At 41.3% G+C, this 18283-nt stretch overlaps 2 protein-coding genes across 3 annotated transcripts in view; one reads left to right on the forward strand and one right to left on the reverse strand.

The window, feature by feature from the left end:
• Window positions 1-232: 232 nt before the first annotated feature.
• Window positions 233-5460, forward strand: sspn (sarcospan (Kras oncogene-associated gene); the record flags this gene model as incomplete). Its single annotated transcript, XM_080504441.1, is given in 5 exon segments — window positions 233-259; window positions 262-267; window positions 271-702; window positions 2884-2970; window positions 4849-5460. Coding segments are annotated over 5 exon segments (912 nt in total). The 3' UTR covers window positions 5209-5460.
• A 4017-nt stretch (window positions 5461-9477) lies between these two features.
• Window positions 9478-18283, reverse strand: part of itpr2 (inositol 1,4,5-trisphosphate receptor, type 2) — a 63557-nt gene continuing 54751 nt past the window's right edge. For both annotated transcript variants that reach the window (XM_080504432.1, XM_080504431.1), the window contains 2 exons: window positions 12422-12583; window positions 9478-10756 (listed from right to left, as the gene is read on the reverse strand). In XM_080504432.1, the coding sequence (XP_080360558.1) occupies window positions 10676-10756; window positions 12422-12583 (243 nt within the window). In that variant the 3' untranslated portion in view covers window positions 9478-10675. The remainder of the gene's footprint in view (window positions 10757-12421; window positions 12584-18283) is intronic.

The raw sequence follows: 18283 nt of genomic DNA on the forward strand, positions 1-18283 counted from the left end.
TCTTGTGTAACAGTGCTGACAAAGAATGATCCCGTCACTAGGTCTCTCTAATGAAGTGTGACCTCCTCTGTGCTGGCTTTTCATTAACTCATACCTGCTGAATTGCCTCTGCACTTTCCCTTTCTTGTCTTTAACTTGATCACAAGAAAAATCCTCTGAGTGTCTGTCGTGTGTTGGAACCCCCCTTTGTGTTTTCCTGCCTCCCTTCCCTCCTCTTCCTTTCCTCCTCAGCATGCTGCCTGCTCTATATGTGGCTCTGGAGCCATTTAGGAATCCAGTCCAAATGTTTTCCATATTAGTTCAGAGCCTTCTCTGTTTCCAAATAGCAGCCGTGCTGGGCTCATGGTGAGAGAAGGCAGGGAGGGGAAGGGGAGAGACGCAGACGGCAGGCAGGCAGGCTCATCCAGCCCAAACATTGCAACAGTAAAAGCCGCGAGGACAAACAGAGAATACAGTGTGAAGCCAGGAGGAGAAATGGGACAAGGGCAGAAAGGTTCCTCAGACAAGAAGGAGGGCAAGAAGAAGAGAGATGACAGCCCAACACCGGCGGAAGACAATAAGTGCAGGGTCTGTCGTTTCCCTCTGCTCGTCGCCCTGCTCCAGCTGCTGTTGGGGGTGGCTGTCACAGCCGTGGCCTTCCTCACGTTGGCTATCAGCCCCTCACTTTTGGCTAGGGAAACGCCTCACTGGGCCGGGATAATTGTAAGCACCATCCTTAACGCCATCGTGTTCACTCGTTTTGCATGGCGCCCGAGTTTTCCCCGCTTGTGATACTTCTGCATGAACTTCATATACGTCTCAGAGTGTGTCAGCACCGACCGGCCTGTACCAAACTGTGTCAGTCAGATTAGCACTGTGGGCTCGGGGAGTCACTGTCATGATCATCTTTTAAAAGCTCTCCATCTGTAATACTAAATTTAATGCTTGTACCTGGATTCTCCTCGAAGTCACATGAGCCATGCCGGATTCAACTGGTGGTTGTTTGTGTTGTGTAGTCAAAGGAATCCTGAACATCTGGTCTCACAATACTCGTTACCCAATCTCAGCATTCTTAATTTCAGCTGAAACCTTGTTCACACAAGTACAATAAAAAAAAAAAAAAAAATCATTATCAAATGTTGCATGTTAACTTAAATCTTTTGATCCTCACCACATGATTTCTCTCTCTCTCTCTCTCTCTTTCTCTCTCTCTCTCTCTCACGAGCACACACAGAAACATCAACATGCACTCCCACATCTAAACTATACATTTCATTCACTACCAACACTATCTACATTTCAGTCACTACTACAAGAGGTTGAATGTGACTTTAGAGAGCGAAGGATGTTATATTTCAGGATGTTATATTTCAAAGGTGAATAATGTGAAAAGTCCCACCTGTAGTTTAACAAAAGTGAAGGAAAATAACACAACTAAAGTTACAAAGAAGTTTGAAATGAATGTAAGGTTTATACATAAGGGGTGTGAAACTTAACAAAATTGTCCTGCAATTGGATTCAGCTCAGCAGACAGGGTCACATAGCAAAGTGTAAAAATACGAAAACATGAACTTGCATTTTTTTGATAACAGCAACTTCTGTTTATGATTTATTGACTTGGGATTGCCTTGTTAATTCAGAAATTATGTACATAACATAATACTGTGAGCAGAGGAAAGAGATTAGTGATGCAACTCTGAAATCTAACGACCTTATTGAACGTGAGCATTAACACCAAGGCCATAGATGAGGCTAGATTTGCGAAATTGGAGGGTTTTGGGAATGTTGCTTCATTTAGCACTACACTGTATTGTTAAAAATGGGTTTGAGATGTTCAACTTGCTCAATGTTTGTAACATTGTAGACTTTTTTTTCGAAACATACTCAAACCTTTTTGCATTAAAACAAAAGGGAAAATTTGGTATTATCCAAAATTGGTATTGAAAGGATATTCTGAAATTGTTTTCCTGGTCCAGGACACGAAGGATCGGAGTGGGTTGAATGTGGAATCTGAACTAAAAAGAGTTTGACCCTCCTGGCATACAATGAAAGCACTTGACATTCAGTTTAGGAGCTTCATAATGCAAAAGTGGGCTTTGGCCTTGACACGGAGCTCATTAAAAGCACCTCAAGAGCTGGTTGAATTAGGTCTGTGAGCTAATGAAACAGTCTGATAACTTCTTTCGTATTAATATTCTGTGATAGGGCTGTTTTGTGTGATCTGCATAACAAAACAAAACAAAAAAAACCCAAAACTGTACATTTTTGGATTAATTTAGAATAAATTTGACAGGGTTTAATGATAAAAAAAAAAACAACTTGTTGTTCCCGTTTGGCTCCTAGCTATCTCAGTCTATCACGACTACCATCTGCTTTCAAAAACATCCCTGAACACCAGCGTCCCGAGTTAGATCCTCACGAGACTCAGCCAAGTGAAAAACACTGAGGTCATCAAGAACTTTCCAGAAAATCCTGAGTGCTTAAGAACCTGGGAAAAACATTCAAATAAGATGCTGCACGTTGGTCACAAGACTCCGACTGCACTGAAGAGATAGAGAAAGAGAGTGAGTTTGTCTGTGTGAGAGGGGGGGGGGGAGGAGAGGGAGAGGGAGAGACAGGGTAATGTAATCAGATAACGGCTTACTGCTGAATCATGCAATATTAAGAAACCCCTACAAAGCGGAGCACAGGTGATTTTTCTGGGGTAAAACGATCCTTGTCAAAAAATAAAAATATATCACAAACTATACTAAACTATAATGATGGCTAAAAGAATGACTACATACAATTTCATGGCTAAAATGCACAAGTTGATTGTAATTGTTGTGAAGCAGAAACATGATTTGATGCAGGGATGTGCTTCTACAGATCCTGCCATGATGTGTTTTTGTCTGTTTGTCACAGCTGTGTTTAGTTTCCATCGTGGGCTTCATCCTCTACTGCGTCACCTACGTCCCTGATGAGAGGACGTCTCCACAATTCATTGTTAAAGTGAGTTTACAACCCGATACACTCTCTGCAGGAGCAAAGTGTTCACATTGCTTTGAAATTAACCAAACATTTGACATTTCATTTGCTCTAAAACGTGTGAACAGATGGGCCACTTTACTCTTCAGACAGATTCACTACTTTTGAGAAAACTTTTCCACAAGCTGATACAGAACAAGGCTGTCGAGCAACCGGCAGTGAGAAAAGATTTTAACTGAACTGAAATTTAAAAGAGCACTGCGGGGATCTCTGTGAGTGGAGCTGTGCTTTCATTGATCTGACTTGATCGCACAGCTTAATTAGTCACACAAAATATGCAGCTGGAATTTCAAGGCAATTGAAATCGGCCCAACATTGTTAGGGTTAGTATACCATGTATACCACGTTCAAATATGGATGTACATGTGCAATCATGGTGTTTCAAAGCTCTTCAGTCTTATTTTGCATTGAGAAGTGCCGTTAATTTACACATGTGGTTTTTGTCGATTGGACTTGTGGATTTGTTGGATTGTGGACTTTTAACTACGCTTGCAATCAGTTAAACCATGTACTGAAAATTCACCATGTAATAGAAATTACAAATTAGAACCAAATAGAGATGAATTTAGATTTTGGATATTTCGTCACGATTGTATACTTGTAAGGCTGTTTTCAGGAATAATGTACAAAAATGGCACGAAACCTTTATTATAGCACAATCTTAAACTTTCTTATATATTTTCTCAATTGGTCATCCATAAGTGCTGTTGTATGAGAAACAAGATCAAATAAAGTACTTCAATAAAATCAGTCAATAATGTGCATCAGAACAGCTGCAATTAGTCTGCCATGTGTCTTTTTCTGGACCTGAAAACAAACAAGATTTAATTAATTCATGTCATTAATTCAAACAGCTCAAAGAAACCCCGGCTACGTCATATTCATTCTTGTTTAAGAATTTATGACATGGCAGTCTGCTCATTCACTCTCTTCATCTGCCCTTGATACGAGTCGAGTGAGTAGAAAATGTGTTATAACCGGAGACATGTCTGCTCTTAAATGCTACTGTGTCATCAATTGGAGAGTCTGGCTCTACAAATAGTTTAAAACTTGCATTGATTGTGTCAACACGTGAGCTGGGCGAGTTGCGGAGTGGTTCAAAACAACACATGGACTAAACAAAAACAGCAGGACTCCTCTTAGTTTCCACCTGCTTCCAGGTTGCGGGTAATCTCCATTTGGTGAAGCATAAAATGGTCAATAAAGTGCTTGTTGATGAGCTTGCTGTATATAAATCTCCCTGTAACCAACCACACTCCACTACTCACAGCTGCTTCAAAATTAACATAAATGCCATTTTAAATCAAGCACCACTCATCACTTGCATAATTCCATAAGCAGCATGTAACTAAAAGCAAAATACACCCGCGAATAAGGGCTCCCGTTATATAAGCAATGGATTAAGATGAAGGTTTAGTGTTATTGAGATTGTGCAATTGCATAAACAACACAAAGCCTCTGTCACATTTTGCAACTGTATTTTTAGACACTCTTGTTGCGCAGCATACTCATACGGGGTGTGCGCTAAAGGTGCGAAGCGGCTGTAGCTGCAGGGCAATGTAACATGTTTGGTGTCTCCTCTGTGCTGAAAGCTGAGCTCCTGCTCTGAGGGTCAGCCCTTGCCCTGTAGTATTGTGGGTAATCTCTTTGAACTGAGTTTGCCATAAGCACTGAGCCAGCATGTCTGTATCTAAGCTACAGTTTTGGCACAGCGGGGCAATCATGAGACAACAGACCGAAGTCGGAGCCAGAATTATATTGTAGAAACACACCAAAGTGAAGAAAGCATTATCCCATCAAAGCTTTGAGAGTGGTCTCACGCGAGTTCTCTGCCCCCTACAGCTCCTCTACTTCATCCTGTGCATGATTGGCCTGGTCATCTCAGTGCTCGTCACAGCGTTTGCTGGACACCACTACTCTCAGGCCAGCAGCTTCACCTGTGAGCAGGCGGGGGACGACTGCGTCTGCACACTGGAACAAGAAGACCCAATAGCTCGCACCTTCAACTACGAGGGGGTCAACGACTGTGAGGGGATCACCGGGACGCTCACTTTCTATTTCCTGCTCCAGATTGTGCTGAACCTGGTCCAAGCTCTGGTCTGCGCTGTGGGTGCCTTCATCATGTGGAAGCATCGCTATCAGGTCTTCTTTGCCGGCCTGCAAATCGGCTCTCTCTCCACTCAGAAGTGGCAAAAAGTTTAAATTGATGACAGTCCTGATGAAATGACTCTGTGAGTGAGTACGCTCAGAATGACAGGGACTTTTACTTTTATGGTGTGTGCCATTGCATCTTTTCCTTTCTCCAGTTTTGGTAGTTATACTATATTGGCTTTTTGCACAGATTTTGTATACGATATTTGTACTTCCAGTTGTAGATAATGATTACTTGAATTGATAAAGCTGTAAAAGCAACTGGTCTATTTATGGAATACAAACAAATAGTTTGCTTTTTGACATTTGTTTTTGTGATTTCCAGCTTCATACATTTCCGAGACTGAACAAATTACAACCACAGCGCTGGAACCAAAATAACTTCTTTGGGATTCTGGTTTGAGTCGCTCAGATTAAACTGATGATTGTGTTTAGTAGCTTCAGTAGTGCTTTACATGTCATTCTGTTCTCAAGTTTAGAGTCACAGGTCAAATAGTTAAATACAGTTGTAAATATTTGTAATACTCCTTCAGGAATTCAACCTTTTTTTTCAGTTTATTCATTTACATTCATAAAGTATCAGACTTTTTTTTTTTCTCCACAAAGGATATGTCTCATTTGTCATTAATAATATCTGCTGTGTCCCATTTGCTGTCATAAAAGCATGCAGCTGTTAAAGAATTGCATGAATTCCTTGACGGAAACAAAACTGCAAAGCACTTTTCAGCTGACGGAGGTGATCTCCAGAAAGTCCGGTTCACTCAAGGCTGATCCTCCAACCACAGTAACCCAACCCTTTTCAGAGGATACTTTATGAGAGTGAATCCAGACTGAGCTGGGCTGTGGCTTGTGAAGGTGGATGCCAGGCCAGTAGCCAGCATGACTCAAACAGCCAGTAGGAGTCAAACTACTGCAGCCACAAAGGGAGGGCTTGAATGAGCCGGGGTGAAGGAAGGGGGGACTCAGACGGGCAGCTGGACTGAAGCAACCGAATGAGTTTGTTGAGTCCATTAAGGCAAAGAAAAATCAAAGAGGGAAGAGAGAAAAGCTTACGATACAGATCTGTCTTTATTTGAATGTAATTCTCATCTCAATTGCTCGTAGTGTTAATCAGGAAATGATAAACATGAGGCTGTTTCCACAGCAAGCTGGAAGGAACATTTCTCTCAAGGGAGAGTGTAAAAGTGTAGAAATTAAATTTAATGTTAAATCTATTATGGAAGTGATGAAACGGTTGATTAGCTGAAGGTAATACAGACATATTATTATTACTCCCAGAAGCCTTAAACCAGCCTCTCAAATGTATAAAAAAAAGTGCTAATTTCCAGTCTTGGACTGTTATACAATTAGTCGTTTCACATGCAAACCTTTTCTGGCCAGTTCTATGTAGTTTCCTCATGGTGATACAGATATAGAGATATACAGAACGAGCCATTTCAAGGCCATCCAATTTGAATGAATCTGTTTTGACTATTATTTGAATTTTCCCAGTTAAATACTGAGTGATTAGACGTCTTTTACTCCACATCCTTCTGCTTTGATAATTTTCAGTTCATCAAAATGCAATCTACGTAAACATAAGCCCAGTATATCGCAGAACAGTGGGGAAAATGTCCTGCAACCTATGACATAACATGTTTTCATATGGTAACAAGGTCTTAAGGTCCAGAAAAAATTAAAAGCTTGAGAACAAATGTATGACTAAGCTATTACATCAACTCGGGACAAAGGTTTCCATGTCAGGGTCTGTTGGTGAGTCACTTTAATCATAACTGTTTAATTTAGACAAGTCCACTTGGACTGCTTGCATAGATTGAGCTGATAGAGTGGGTCTCCCTGATGACTCTTCACCCACAGAAACACTGAACATGTTCAAGACACAACCTAAGAAATTCACAACCTTGTGGTGGACTTACATTACTGTCAAAATATGTTTTTTTTTGTTAATTTCTGTTGAATGATGCAGTTCACTCCTGCGTAAGCCCCGAGTGCAGATACTGCAACTAACGCAAGAGCAATTGGAGGGCAGACCTATTAGCAGTGTTTTTCCACGAGCTTGCTTTGTGTTTATAATGTTGATGCATCATGTGACTACAAAAGCTCAATCTTGCAGCCAGACACAGGAAGTCACATGCCAGTCATCATAGGGGCAGGTTTATTTATAAAAATGACAGTGAGGAGGGACCTTCCACCCTCCTACTCACTCAGTAACAGCGTTCTGTGTGGTCAGTTGATATTTCTGGGAAAATGCACAGTGAATTCAATTTGATTTCCAGCCTCAGACGCTGCTGAGAGTCTTCAAAAAATAATTCTAGACGAAGGAATTTCCATATGTTTATTGACACTGAACTTTTGCTGCAACCGTAGAATTGATGGAACTCTCTAGTATTTCAGTTTGTACACATATTAAACATCTTTTTTTTTTTGGTTGACATTTCGCAATGAGGCTGCTTCACCAGAATTTACAGTCCAAATATGAATGAATGTTTCTACAAAATGTCACTTTGACTGGAATCAGTCAGTGCATTGAAGTCAAATGGTCTGACTCAGTCAAACTGCCTCCAGTCGGAGGTGTTTGGGACACTGCCTTGTATTTATTGACCTTCTCTGGGTGTTTTCTCACTCCCTGCTCTGAATACACACAGGCAAAGCATGTGACTGCTGAGTGTGGTTTGCAAAGGGATTCAGAAAGGATCCAAATGTGTCCAAGGTTATGCTGATAAAGTAAATAATATAACAATCACGTGCGCTAAAAAGGTCTGCCGTGTACTCGGCGGATTAAATCAAGCAGAATGCAATTTAATCTCTTTTGGTAAGTGGGTATCAAACTTGAATGTTTTTCTCTCTTTGGTCAAAAAAAAAAATTGAGCTGATGAAATGGTCTGTTTAGGAAACGGCACAGACTGAAGCAGCAGTATTACAATATGGCAATGAGACTTCTGCCAGACAGTAATGATGGTCCTGATATTATCCTCTCCCTCCCCTCTCTGGCTGAGTGCAATACATTCCAGTAATGCTGCACTTTACCCCTCTTGTCTATGCAGTGACAGCTGCTCACCATTATGGCACTGCGTGAACTAATTTTAATGGCTGTCACAGGCAGCAGGAGCAAATGCAGGCCTGCCAGCGTAAACACTGAAGTGAAGCCAAGAAGGATGGTCTTCTCCGTGGAGGGTAAATGACAGGACAGGATATAGGACCAGCTTACTTTCTATTTTTTATTTAGAGGCTGAAATATGGAACAAAAGCACAAACATACAGACGATCAAGTTGCTGCAGTTTTAAATGATCTGCTTCAACAAGTGACGAACGACTGAATGTAGATTATGCTTCAGACCTGTAGGTGGATATTGTTTACCTGAAAAGAGAACTGAAAAGTGTGGTAGAAAAACTGCTATTGTTCAATTTCTTGTCTCCATTATTAAAGAGCATTGAATTGCATTGCCAATAACATTGGATTCATAGCATTCAGTCAAAGCATCTTTCTTGGACAAACAAATGTATATAATTATGCCTCTGTTTGGCTTATAAACATATAGATCAAATGGTTTGAATATATAAATATTTATTGTGGATGTGTGAAATCTAGACAATGTGGACCACACGCTGCTGTAAAGTGTACTTTTAATACGAGATATTCATACAACCATGTTTCATGCCACTGAGCCTTAAATTTTGCGGAAAGCGGCTACTTATTTTAATGATATTTTTTTTTTTTTCAGTGAAATTTAAACAACTGAAATAATTGTCAAACTGTTATGATTCGTTGCATACCGAAACCGTAGTTTAGATTTTTCTTTGTTTTAGCATGTATCCATTAATTTTTGTGATTTACATGTTTAAAAAAAAAAAGAGAGAGACGAAAAACAAAAACATGCCTTGTCATATATTTTTGCACTGAAATAACTAAACTGTTTTCAGTATTTGTCTTGGGGGGGGGGGGGGGGGGTCATGTCTGATGTGAAATTGTTTTAGTCGGTCCATGATGTTAAGTATCAATTCGTAATGAGATATCAAGCCCGCCCAAATGAAAGCACAGCGGCGACGGCACGCACAAAGTATCTGTTAACTTCGTCTTTAATATTACATGACGGCTCTAGTTGAAATACGATCTCATCTGGTTGAAGACAGACTTTTTCCAAGGACCTGAGTTCCCTTCATGGACAAGTACAAGTGCAAGTAAGTAAACATTTCAGTGTGTGGGTGTGTTTATGCCTAGGGGGTCAGGGTGAGCAAGGGGGAGTGCTCATTCATCCCCAACAAGAAGCAGCACGGAGGGAAGCTTTGCCAGAAAGCGATGACTCAAAGGACACATCGGAGTCTTGTTACAATTTTATTAAAACATCTGACCACAGAAAATACAATTCTTTATACAAAGTGTTTTAACAGAAAGTGTCGCAGGACAGTTACCATCAAGTGCATGCACCCATAATCTGCCTTTGTTTGTGCAAGTTTAAAACACATGTTTAGACTCAATCAGCTGTGGGTCAAACTGAGACTAGTACAAGTGATTTATTTTAAAAACTGTAAAATATGAGGATAGTAAAAGCAGTGACAGGAAATAAAACGGTATTAGCTGAAGTCAGACAAGATCCGTGTGCATACTGTCTTCAGTCAGTATTATACTATGTACCAATTGGAGACCTTAAGGAAATTTCAAGTAAGTTTTGCACAATTACTCATTATTTTTATTCACATTTCTGTTATATAGTCAATATAAGTCTGTAAGAAGGCAACTGCAGGTGTGCAGTAATCCACAAAGCATTCAAATATAATACCCCAAACAAACCAACATTTCAATTTACAGTTGTAACTTTTAACCCTTTTTTATTATTACAAGAGTGCAAGTTCTGCAATTGTAAAAGTTATTGAGTAAGGCAGCATGATTTCATTTTTTTGTTGTTTTTTTTTTTTTCTAAATGCAGAAATAATACTCCATTTATGAAGCCAAAATGTTCTAATAAATACAAACAAATGTGTAAAAGGTGAGGAGGAGAGTGTTTGATGGTGTGCACACCCCTCCCCTGGAGGCCTGTCTGCTGATCACTGACCTCCATGTGGCCGGTCCTTCAGCATCATGACAGTGGTGAAACACAGGCCAGGACCAGGTGGGCTACAGACTTGACGGCACTTAACCATTACCCTCACCCTAACATTTCCCTTGACCCCTGTCTGGCCCATTAACACTACACTGGCAGATGTGTGCTGCTCCTGGGCAATCATTCACTGAGACGAGTTCCAGTGTACACCGGGGCACATAAGGACGCCTGAGGAGCGCCCTCCTGGTGGCTCAGTGGACACATGAAACACACTTTGCACCCAACAATGCAATGCTTGTGTCGTCGAGACAAATCATGCCAAATATTATGCCAACACTGCCTCACTTTGACATCAGTATTCAGAGGTGTACACCTGGGTACGGATATTGTTCTTAAGGCTGGGGTTTGCGTGTCTGCATTTCTATTGAGGTTTAAGGCTGCGGTGGAGCGCCACGCCGCAGAGTCCTGTTTGAGCCTCCTCAGTGGGGCGGGATGTGATGGTTGGACTGAGGGGGTCCCAGGAATCCAAGTCTCTGCTTATTTTTCCTCTGTTCTGTCATCTGTGGAGGAAACCGAGGGTAAACTCATCACACTGGAGTCTTCTAATTCTGCATGTGGCATACATGATGTGCAGGCTTTCCTTTGTGCTGCTGATGTTCTCGTCAGCATTTTAATATGCAAGATAAAAATTCACAAGGCTTCCACATAATGATTCCCGAGGGAAGTATTTATCTATTTGAACTTGCAGTGCAGGTGAAATGAAGCTTTAAATCTTAGACTTAAAGAGGAGGTAGATGTGTTTAGATGAATGATTTTGGCTCTTCAGGAAGTGAGTCAGGATTAGCAAACATCTCTTTCACTTCTTCAACTTGACATTTCATACACTGAAAAGTTATTCTCACACACCAATGCATCGCATTTCTTTGAAACATTTCACTTGTGTTATATTTAAGATTTTTTTTTTTCACAATTATATGCAAATAACTTTCAGTTTGGTGTTTTGGCTGGAAAATGAAATGTCACTTGGAAACTTTGTCAGAAGACAAAGTCATGTGTGGGTGTTCAGAACTGTGACCTGCACACTGAGCGTTGTACAAGCGTGTGAGGGGGAGGTTTCATGAATCAGACGTGGCTGGTTTTCTCACAACCGCCACATCGGCAGCGGTTTCAGCGTTAACGTCATGAATTAGGTCCACTGCTTCTGTAATCCATCCATCGTATTTGTGCATTAAAGGAAATCAAGTGGGCGGCGCAGAGCCCTAAAAACCCACACAGCCTAATAGAAGCAAACAAATCCTAACTTGAGCTGTGAAAGGGAAACGGGTGAGGTCAGGAGAGGTGGTAATGATGGGAAGCGGCAGGAGAAATTTCCCTGTGAGAAAGAGAGTTTATATCTGGTGTGATCTGAAGGCCGCACCTCGTGACTGCAGAGCTGTGGTTGGACCTCACCTAGTTTTGCATAAACACACTCATGTGTTGTGGTGCGCACTAAACTTTCTGTTTGCCATGAGGTCATGAACATCCGCGTTAACTCAATCACTCCTTATAAGTCGGGCAGACTCAAACCCAGATTACAATACGACTGCTGGCAGCGAATATTTGCTCAAGGGCGCTTCAATATCACACATACGTTGTTTACAGAAGGGACTGCACGACGGGTCCCAGTCAACAGTGAGATGTTACCAACTCTATGGCTTGTCGAGGTTCATCTGGGGTTATTGTTGTTTTGTTTACACGAGTGTGATCTCCCCAGTAGGAGTTGTTTTCACACATCTGGGAGAAGAGGAACAAGGACAGGCCTGTGACTGGGATCACATGCAGGGGAGGCAGGTGATGAGAGTGATCAGTCACACTGTAGCAGAGCTAGTCATCCAAACAGCCAGAGGCTCACTGGCGGCTCACAGTCTCGTTGATTGCTCACGTCACAGTCACCTGTCGTGCCGCGTTCAGGAACAACAAGGGTATGAGAGAATCAGTGTGCGGGACTCCGTGCTGCACAGGAGACGGATGGCTAAAATGATATAGCTGACGCTGGCTCATTCATGTGACCTCTTCCACCATGGATGTTTTCAGGTGAAAGGAGAGGCAAGGTCAGGCCGCACGTGGAGCAGTCAGCTAAATATCTACTGGACAATCACACTTATTTTTTTCAAAACCTATTGTTGAGGTGATCACAATGCTCAGACACCCCTACTTCAAAAGAACAGTCTGAAGAGTTATTTTACCTGTTCCTTGAGCTCGGCCAGCTGGCTCGAGAGCTGGGCCACCAGGGTGACCGTGCTGCTCAGCTTCTCCTGAAGAGACCGCATCTCATTGTGCTCACTTTCTCCTTCACTGCTCACCAGTGACATGGCTCTCATACGAGGGAACCACTCCAAGTTCTTCTCCTGGAGGAGGGAAGGAGAGATGGGACAAGAGAGAATGTGGTGAGAAAGGTGGAGTGAATAAGAGCCTGAGAATAAAGCTGACTCAACAGGTTCGAGTGATGGCAGCAACAGCAATCTGGCACAGACGTCTACCGGGAAGATTTGCATAGGAATACTTTACGGCGCTGAAGCCAGACTGCAGGAGGAGAGTAAACACAGAGGCAGCGGTAACTAAAGACAGGCGTGGAGGTTTAATATTAATCATCCCACCAGAATTTGTGAGCCGATTTCTGTTTTCGTGCCGAACAGTGCAAATTTTATTTAAAGACGCACTGCTGTCTCTTGGATACTGCAGATATCAATAATACATTAAAGAGCAGTAATTGCAATTTCAATTCTCACGCACTCTATAAACACTCCTGACGTGAGGACGACTCACTGTTGTCCATCATGACCACAAGTAGACTTACTTATGTGCAAAGCGTGATCTCGTGCAAAACGTAGGGGTTTTGTTTAGTGTGCAAAAGTGTAGTGGACAGAGCAAACTATCCGCAACAATGCTATGAGGAAACGGAGCGCAAAACAAACCTATAGGATTATGTAATGGATGTAATAAGTCTGTTGCGTGTGTGGGAGTGTGTACTGTTGCTGTGCGTCAGCGTGGATGTGTACATAACCGAATGTGAGCGACAGTGTGTGTTTTACAACATGTATGCTCTTTTGCATCTCTGAAAGTGAGATAGGCTTCACAGAAGCAGACTACCATCATCTGATCTTATGTAATATTCCTTTGCTCGGTCTTCTGATAAAAAAAAAAAAAAAAATTACTTAAAAGGTGCAGAGAGTGGGATTTGACTTGCACCACATTAAGTCCAGTAGGAGGATTGAGGTATTCTCCCACCTACTCTTATATAAGAATAGATTGCAGGGATAGAAAGATAGATCAGAGTGTGAGACGCCGAGGGTACGGGGGAGTGCAGTCTGAGGGTGCAAAGGGATGGGCAGTGTGTGGGCTATTTGTTTTTCTTTCTCCAATTAATGAGTATAATGCACTTTGTTGAGTAAGACTTTAAAAGCCATGACACATCATGGGATAACTGTAGCAAATCTAAAATTGCTTATTCGGCAACCCAAACAAGGAAGCTTTATTAAAACTAAATGGAGTTATTTCAAGTCATTATTACATAATGCCTGGCAGAAACTTAAAACACTTAATGTTTACATTTAGAATGAGGTCAGAAGCAGCGATGAAACTGAGTCGGGCCAATTATTGATAACAATCCTCAATATATGTGTGAAATTAAAATCCTCACTAAAATCTTCATCCTTACAGACTTTTCTTTAAGGTATTTCTAAAATGCTGCTGATGAGATGAGGGAGAGAGACTTTAATCTTTGAACATGTCATCATGGAATAAACAAACATCTCGGCTAAATATGAAGATAGTTCCTCATTCATGAGATATTGCAAAAACAAATGGAAAAGCAGTGTGGTCATTAGAACTTTGGCCTTTGATTGAGGGAACCACAAATGTATTAGAAACAGTTTGTACAAATATTAAACAAGCCTTATGGGGAAAGGTAGATTGATGAATGATCGTCACCGTCTTGTTGTACTTATTAGTACACATTTAGATTATTTTTACACTGATAATGCACTTTATCACACCGAGAATGAATTTAGAGTCACTTTAAACACATGTAATGTTTTTTGTGTATTGGATGAAAGTGGAGTACCTGGACACAAACCGAACCACCAAGAGAGACAACTTGAAACCCCGGCAGTGAAAGGACCCCAAAACCTGGACTTGAACTGGAGATATTCTTGCTGTGAGGCTGTACTGTTAAACACTACACCATTGTGCAGTATGACACAACACATATGAGTTTTTCTTATAATAAAGTGACAGTCACTTCAAACAACAGCACTTAAAATATTGTCAGGGACCAATTTATGTGTAAAGTCATTGTGGTGATGCCACATTGGCCTTTTTTTAACTGTCATATATTATTTTGATATTACTAATTAACTCAGTAAGAAGGGACTGTTAATTTCTTTACGTAATTGTATCCGTCATTTTCAACACACTAATTCTTTCTTTTGACTTTGTCTTCGTAGTGCTGACGACAGTGATTCAGTCAGTGACTGAGCTACCAAATATGAATCCAGTCATTCTATAAACTCTTGTCTGGAAATCTTTTCCCAATTTGGGCCTCTGGCATCAAAAGAACTCAGACCATAAAATAAAATGAATCAATTAAAAAGAAAGACACAACAGAGGCTCTGTGAGCTGAAACACAAAGCTGAAACACCAACATATTAGGGAGCTATCTGATGTTCAACCATAGCTAATGGATTAGGTAACCTAGAAATGTGAATATAAATTTTTTTTTTCAAATGCACAATCACTTTTGCTGGCTGAGGCATCATCCCTTGTATTAAAGACATAGAATTTAACAGTGAGTGCACAGAATCTGAACTTCCCCACCAATGTCTAATTCCTTTTCATCAAACTGTACAGTGGCCCACTGTGTGACCTGCCATGCTGCAGTCTGAATGAGTCAGGCTTTAGTGTTGCTTCAACGATCCATTTACACACATCAGTGAGCATGAAATTACAGACGTTCATGTGCTCCTCACCCTGCTTCCATCACTATACTACTAGCGGGGTTTTGTCATGTACATGTACATCCTGTACATTTGTAGAAAACCACATTAACCATAAAAAATGAGGTAGGTGCAGTAAACACAGGAAGTAGCAAGTTTTCATTCATTAAATTGTTGTGACCTGTACCAAAATAAAATCTGCAAAAAACCTTCTCAATACATTCTTTATTGAGCATCATTTTAGCTTTAAATCATACAGATTAAGATTTAGATGAACCAATTCTTCAGGAACCATGTCAAATTTTCTATTCTAAATATCGGTAAAGATCTGCACCAGTCCACCACAGGGCAAACACAGAGACAGAAAACCACACGCACTCACATCAGAGGCCCATTCAGACCGGGCGTTAACATGTGCTTTGGGTAATCCGATCACAAGTGGCGAGCCCTAAAAACAAGTTTATACAGTCCTTCCAACTTTCCAAAGAAACTATGGAGAACGTGGACGTCTGTGCCTGGGCGTCTGCAGGGACACCGTGACCTATAGCGGCTTGGGTAGAAGATACCGTCCAGTGTAAGCTGAATGACTCATAACTGTGTGGCGGGTCATTTAGTGGTGCCGATGTAGAAGTAGTAACACAATCCGATCTCAAGTGATTCGCCCAAAACACATGATAAATGTATGATATGGACAAATGTGAACAGTCTGCATCAGGGCTCACCACATGTGATCGGATAATCTGAAATGAATGTTAACGCCAGGTCTGAACGGGCCACACCAATAAACCTCAAATGCATATTATTTGTTTTTGTACTCTGTGAGGAAACCAAAGTACCACAGGTACTTTCAACACGCAAGTTGAAAGTATAAGCTGCACTAAAAGACCCAGATGAGAACCAGTAATCTCCTTGCTGTGAGAGTGCAAATCATGATATTCTTAATATATATTAAAAAAGAATCTATGCATTAAAAGGGTTGATTATAAAGTACAATTCCATACAAGCCACTGACTGAGCCAATTAGTCAAATACCAAATTATTTTGCATCATTCATGAAGTTGAAAGTTATTCTACACATTGCTCTGCAGACTTAATTATGGAAAATTATGATCATTCACCTAATTTATTCTAAGTGAATTAACTTAATTCTCTATGAAATAAATTATTTTATGTGCGCTAACAATCCTCTTTTTCATTGTCTCAAACCAGATGGAAGTAAAAACTGAAGTGACTGAAATAAGGTTAAAAAGTAGAGTTCGTGCTCTTGACTGAAGTGGCTGCACAACAGTTGTAATCGGCAGCCACAAGGATACTGACGAGTGTGAAGAGATACAATGACATTGCACACAGAGAGTGCACCAGACAAGTGTGCCAATATCAGTTAGCACACAAACACACACACACACACACACACACACACACACACACACACACACACACACACACACACACACACACACACACACACACACACACAGACACAGACACAGACACAGACACAGACACACACACACACACACACACACACACACACACACACACACACACACACACACACACACACACACACACACACACACAAGTTTTATACAGCTATAACTACACTGCATCTCATTAGGCAAAGTCTGACTCCTACCCACGACTTTACATCGCAAATACAGGTTTTTCATCTACCTTTCATGTCGCCGTTTTTATTACAGACAATATGTCACATGTGTGGTATGAAGGGTTCATGATGTGACAGTGACTCTGCCTGTTGGTGTGCGAGTGTGTCTATGCTTGTGTGTGTGTGTGTGTGTGTGTGTGTGTGTGTGTGTGTGTGAGAGAGCGAGCGAGAGAGAGAGAGAGAAAGGGACAGGAGAGCACGTGCCAGGCAGGGCTGAGCTATTAGCAGGCCACTTGAGATGGGTTATGTAACGGCGTTGTGGCTGCTGCAGTACCTGCTAGGCCTGTAGTCGCTGTCATCATTTTACACACAAACACCCGCACACTGATTCACATCCACATGCACGACGCGCTGGCAGAACAGACACTCGGTGACAAAGGATCTTACACTTTTGATCAACACAGCTTTACCTCAACCAGATACGATCATTATGAAAGTCAGGGATGGTTTGAGCATGCATGTGTGCATTTGAGTCTATCTATGTTTTTTTTTTTTTAAACAATTATAATCCACTCTTTCCTCAAAGCAAGACTATTGCTACATAGAAAAGGGGGTTTTCTGTATATTATTAACATGAACTCCCTTTACTGTGTGTGTGCATGTGTGTTTTCTTTTAGTAGACCAGTGTGCTCCTAGATCTAAGATCAAAATCAGGGGTCTCCAACCTCGGTCCTCGAGGGCCCCTGTCCTGCAGGGTTTAGCTCTCTCTCAGTTGCATCACACCTGATTGCAATGAGGGGCTTGATATTGGACTTTTTCACAACCTCGGCGATCATAAGATTCAGGTATGCTGAAGCTTGGAGAGAACTAAAACAGGTTTAAAATCTACATAAAAAATTTTTTTGATTGAAATACATTTTTAAAAAGTGCTATTGTGAGTTCAAGAGGCATTTAAATAGTCTAATTGCAGCTGGGACGAAGGATCTCCTGAATCTCTCCGTTCTGCAGCGCAGTGACAGGAGCCGACCACTGGAGCTGCTTCTCCGTCGCTCTAGGAGACTGTGGAGGGAGTGTCTGCTATTGTCCATTATAGCTTTGAGCTTGTTCAGCGTGCCCCTCTCCACCACAGTTCTCAGTGGGTCCAGTCCCCCTGCCAAGCACAGAGCCCGCTCTTTTGATCTGCTTGTCCAGTCTCTTGTTGTTTCTATTTGTGAGACTGTCCCCCCACTGTGTGTGGAGGTTTGTCTCCATCTATTTGCCCCACGATGGACCAGTGATACTTGTAAAGGTTAAAATGTGACGATAAAGACTTTGTTTTGGGTGATAGGTCAGATACAGAGATTGGATAAAAGATGTGATTAGGAAAGCAATGTATTATTAGGTCAACAAGTGTTTTCACAAAGAAGAAAGATTATATTCCGTGTTTGAGGTGAAGGTTTCATTTTTTTTTTCAAGCTTGTGTAACAATCAGTTATCTGTAGGTACGTTCTAAATTCTCTTTCTTGATG

The sequence above is a fragment of the Blennius ocellaris genome (assembly GCF_963422515.1).
Source record: "Blennius ocellaris genome assembly, chromosome: 11".
NCBI lineage: Eukaryota > Metazoa > Chordata > Actinopteri > Blenniiformes > Blenniidae > Blennius > Blennius ocellaris.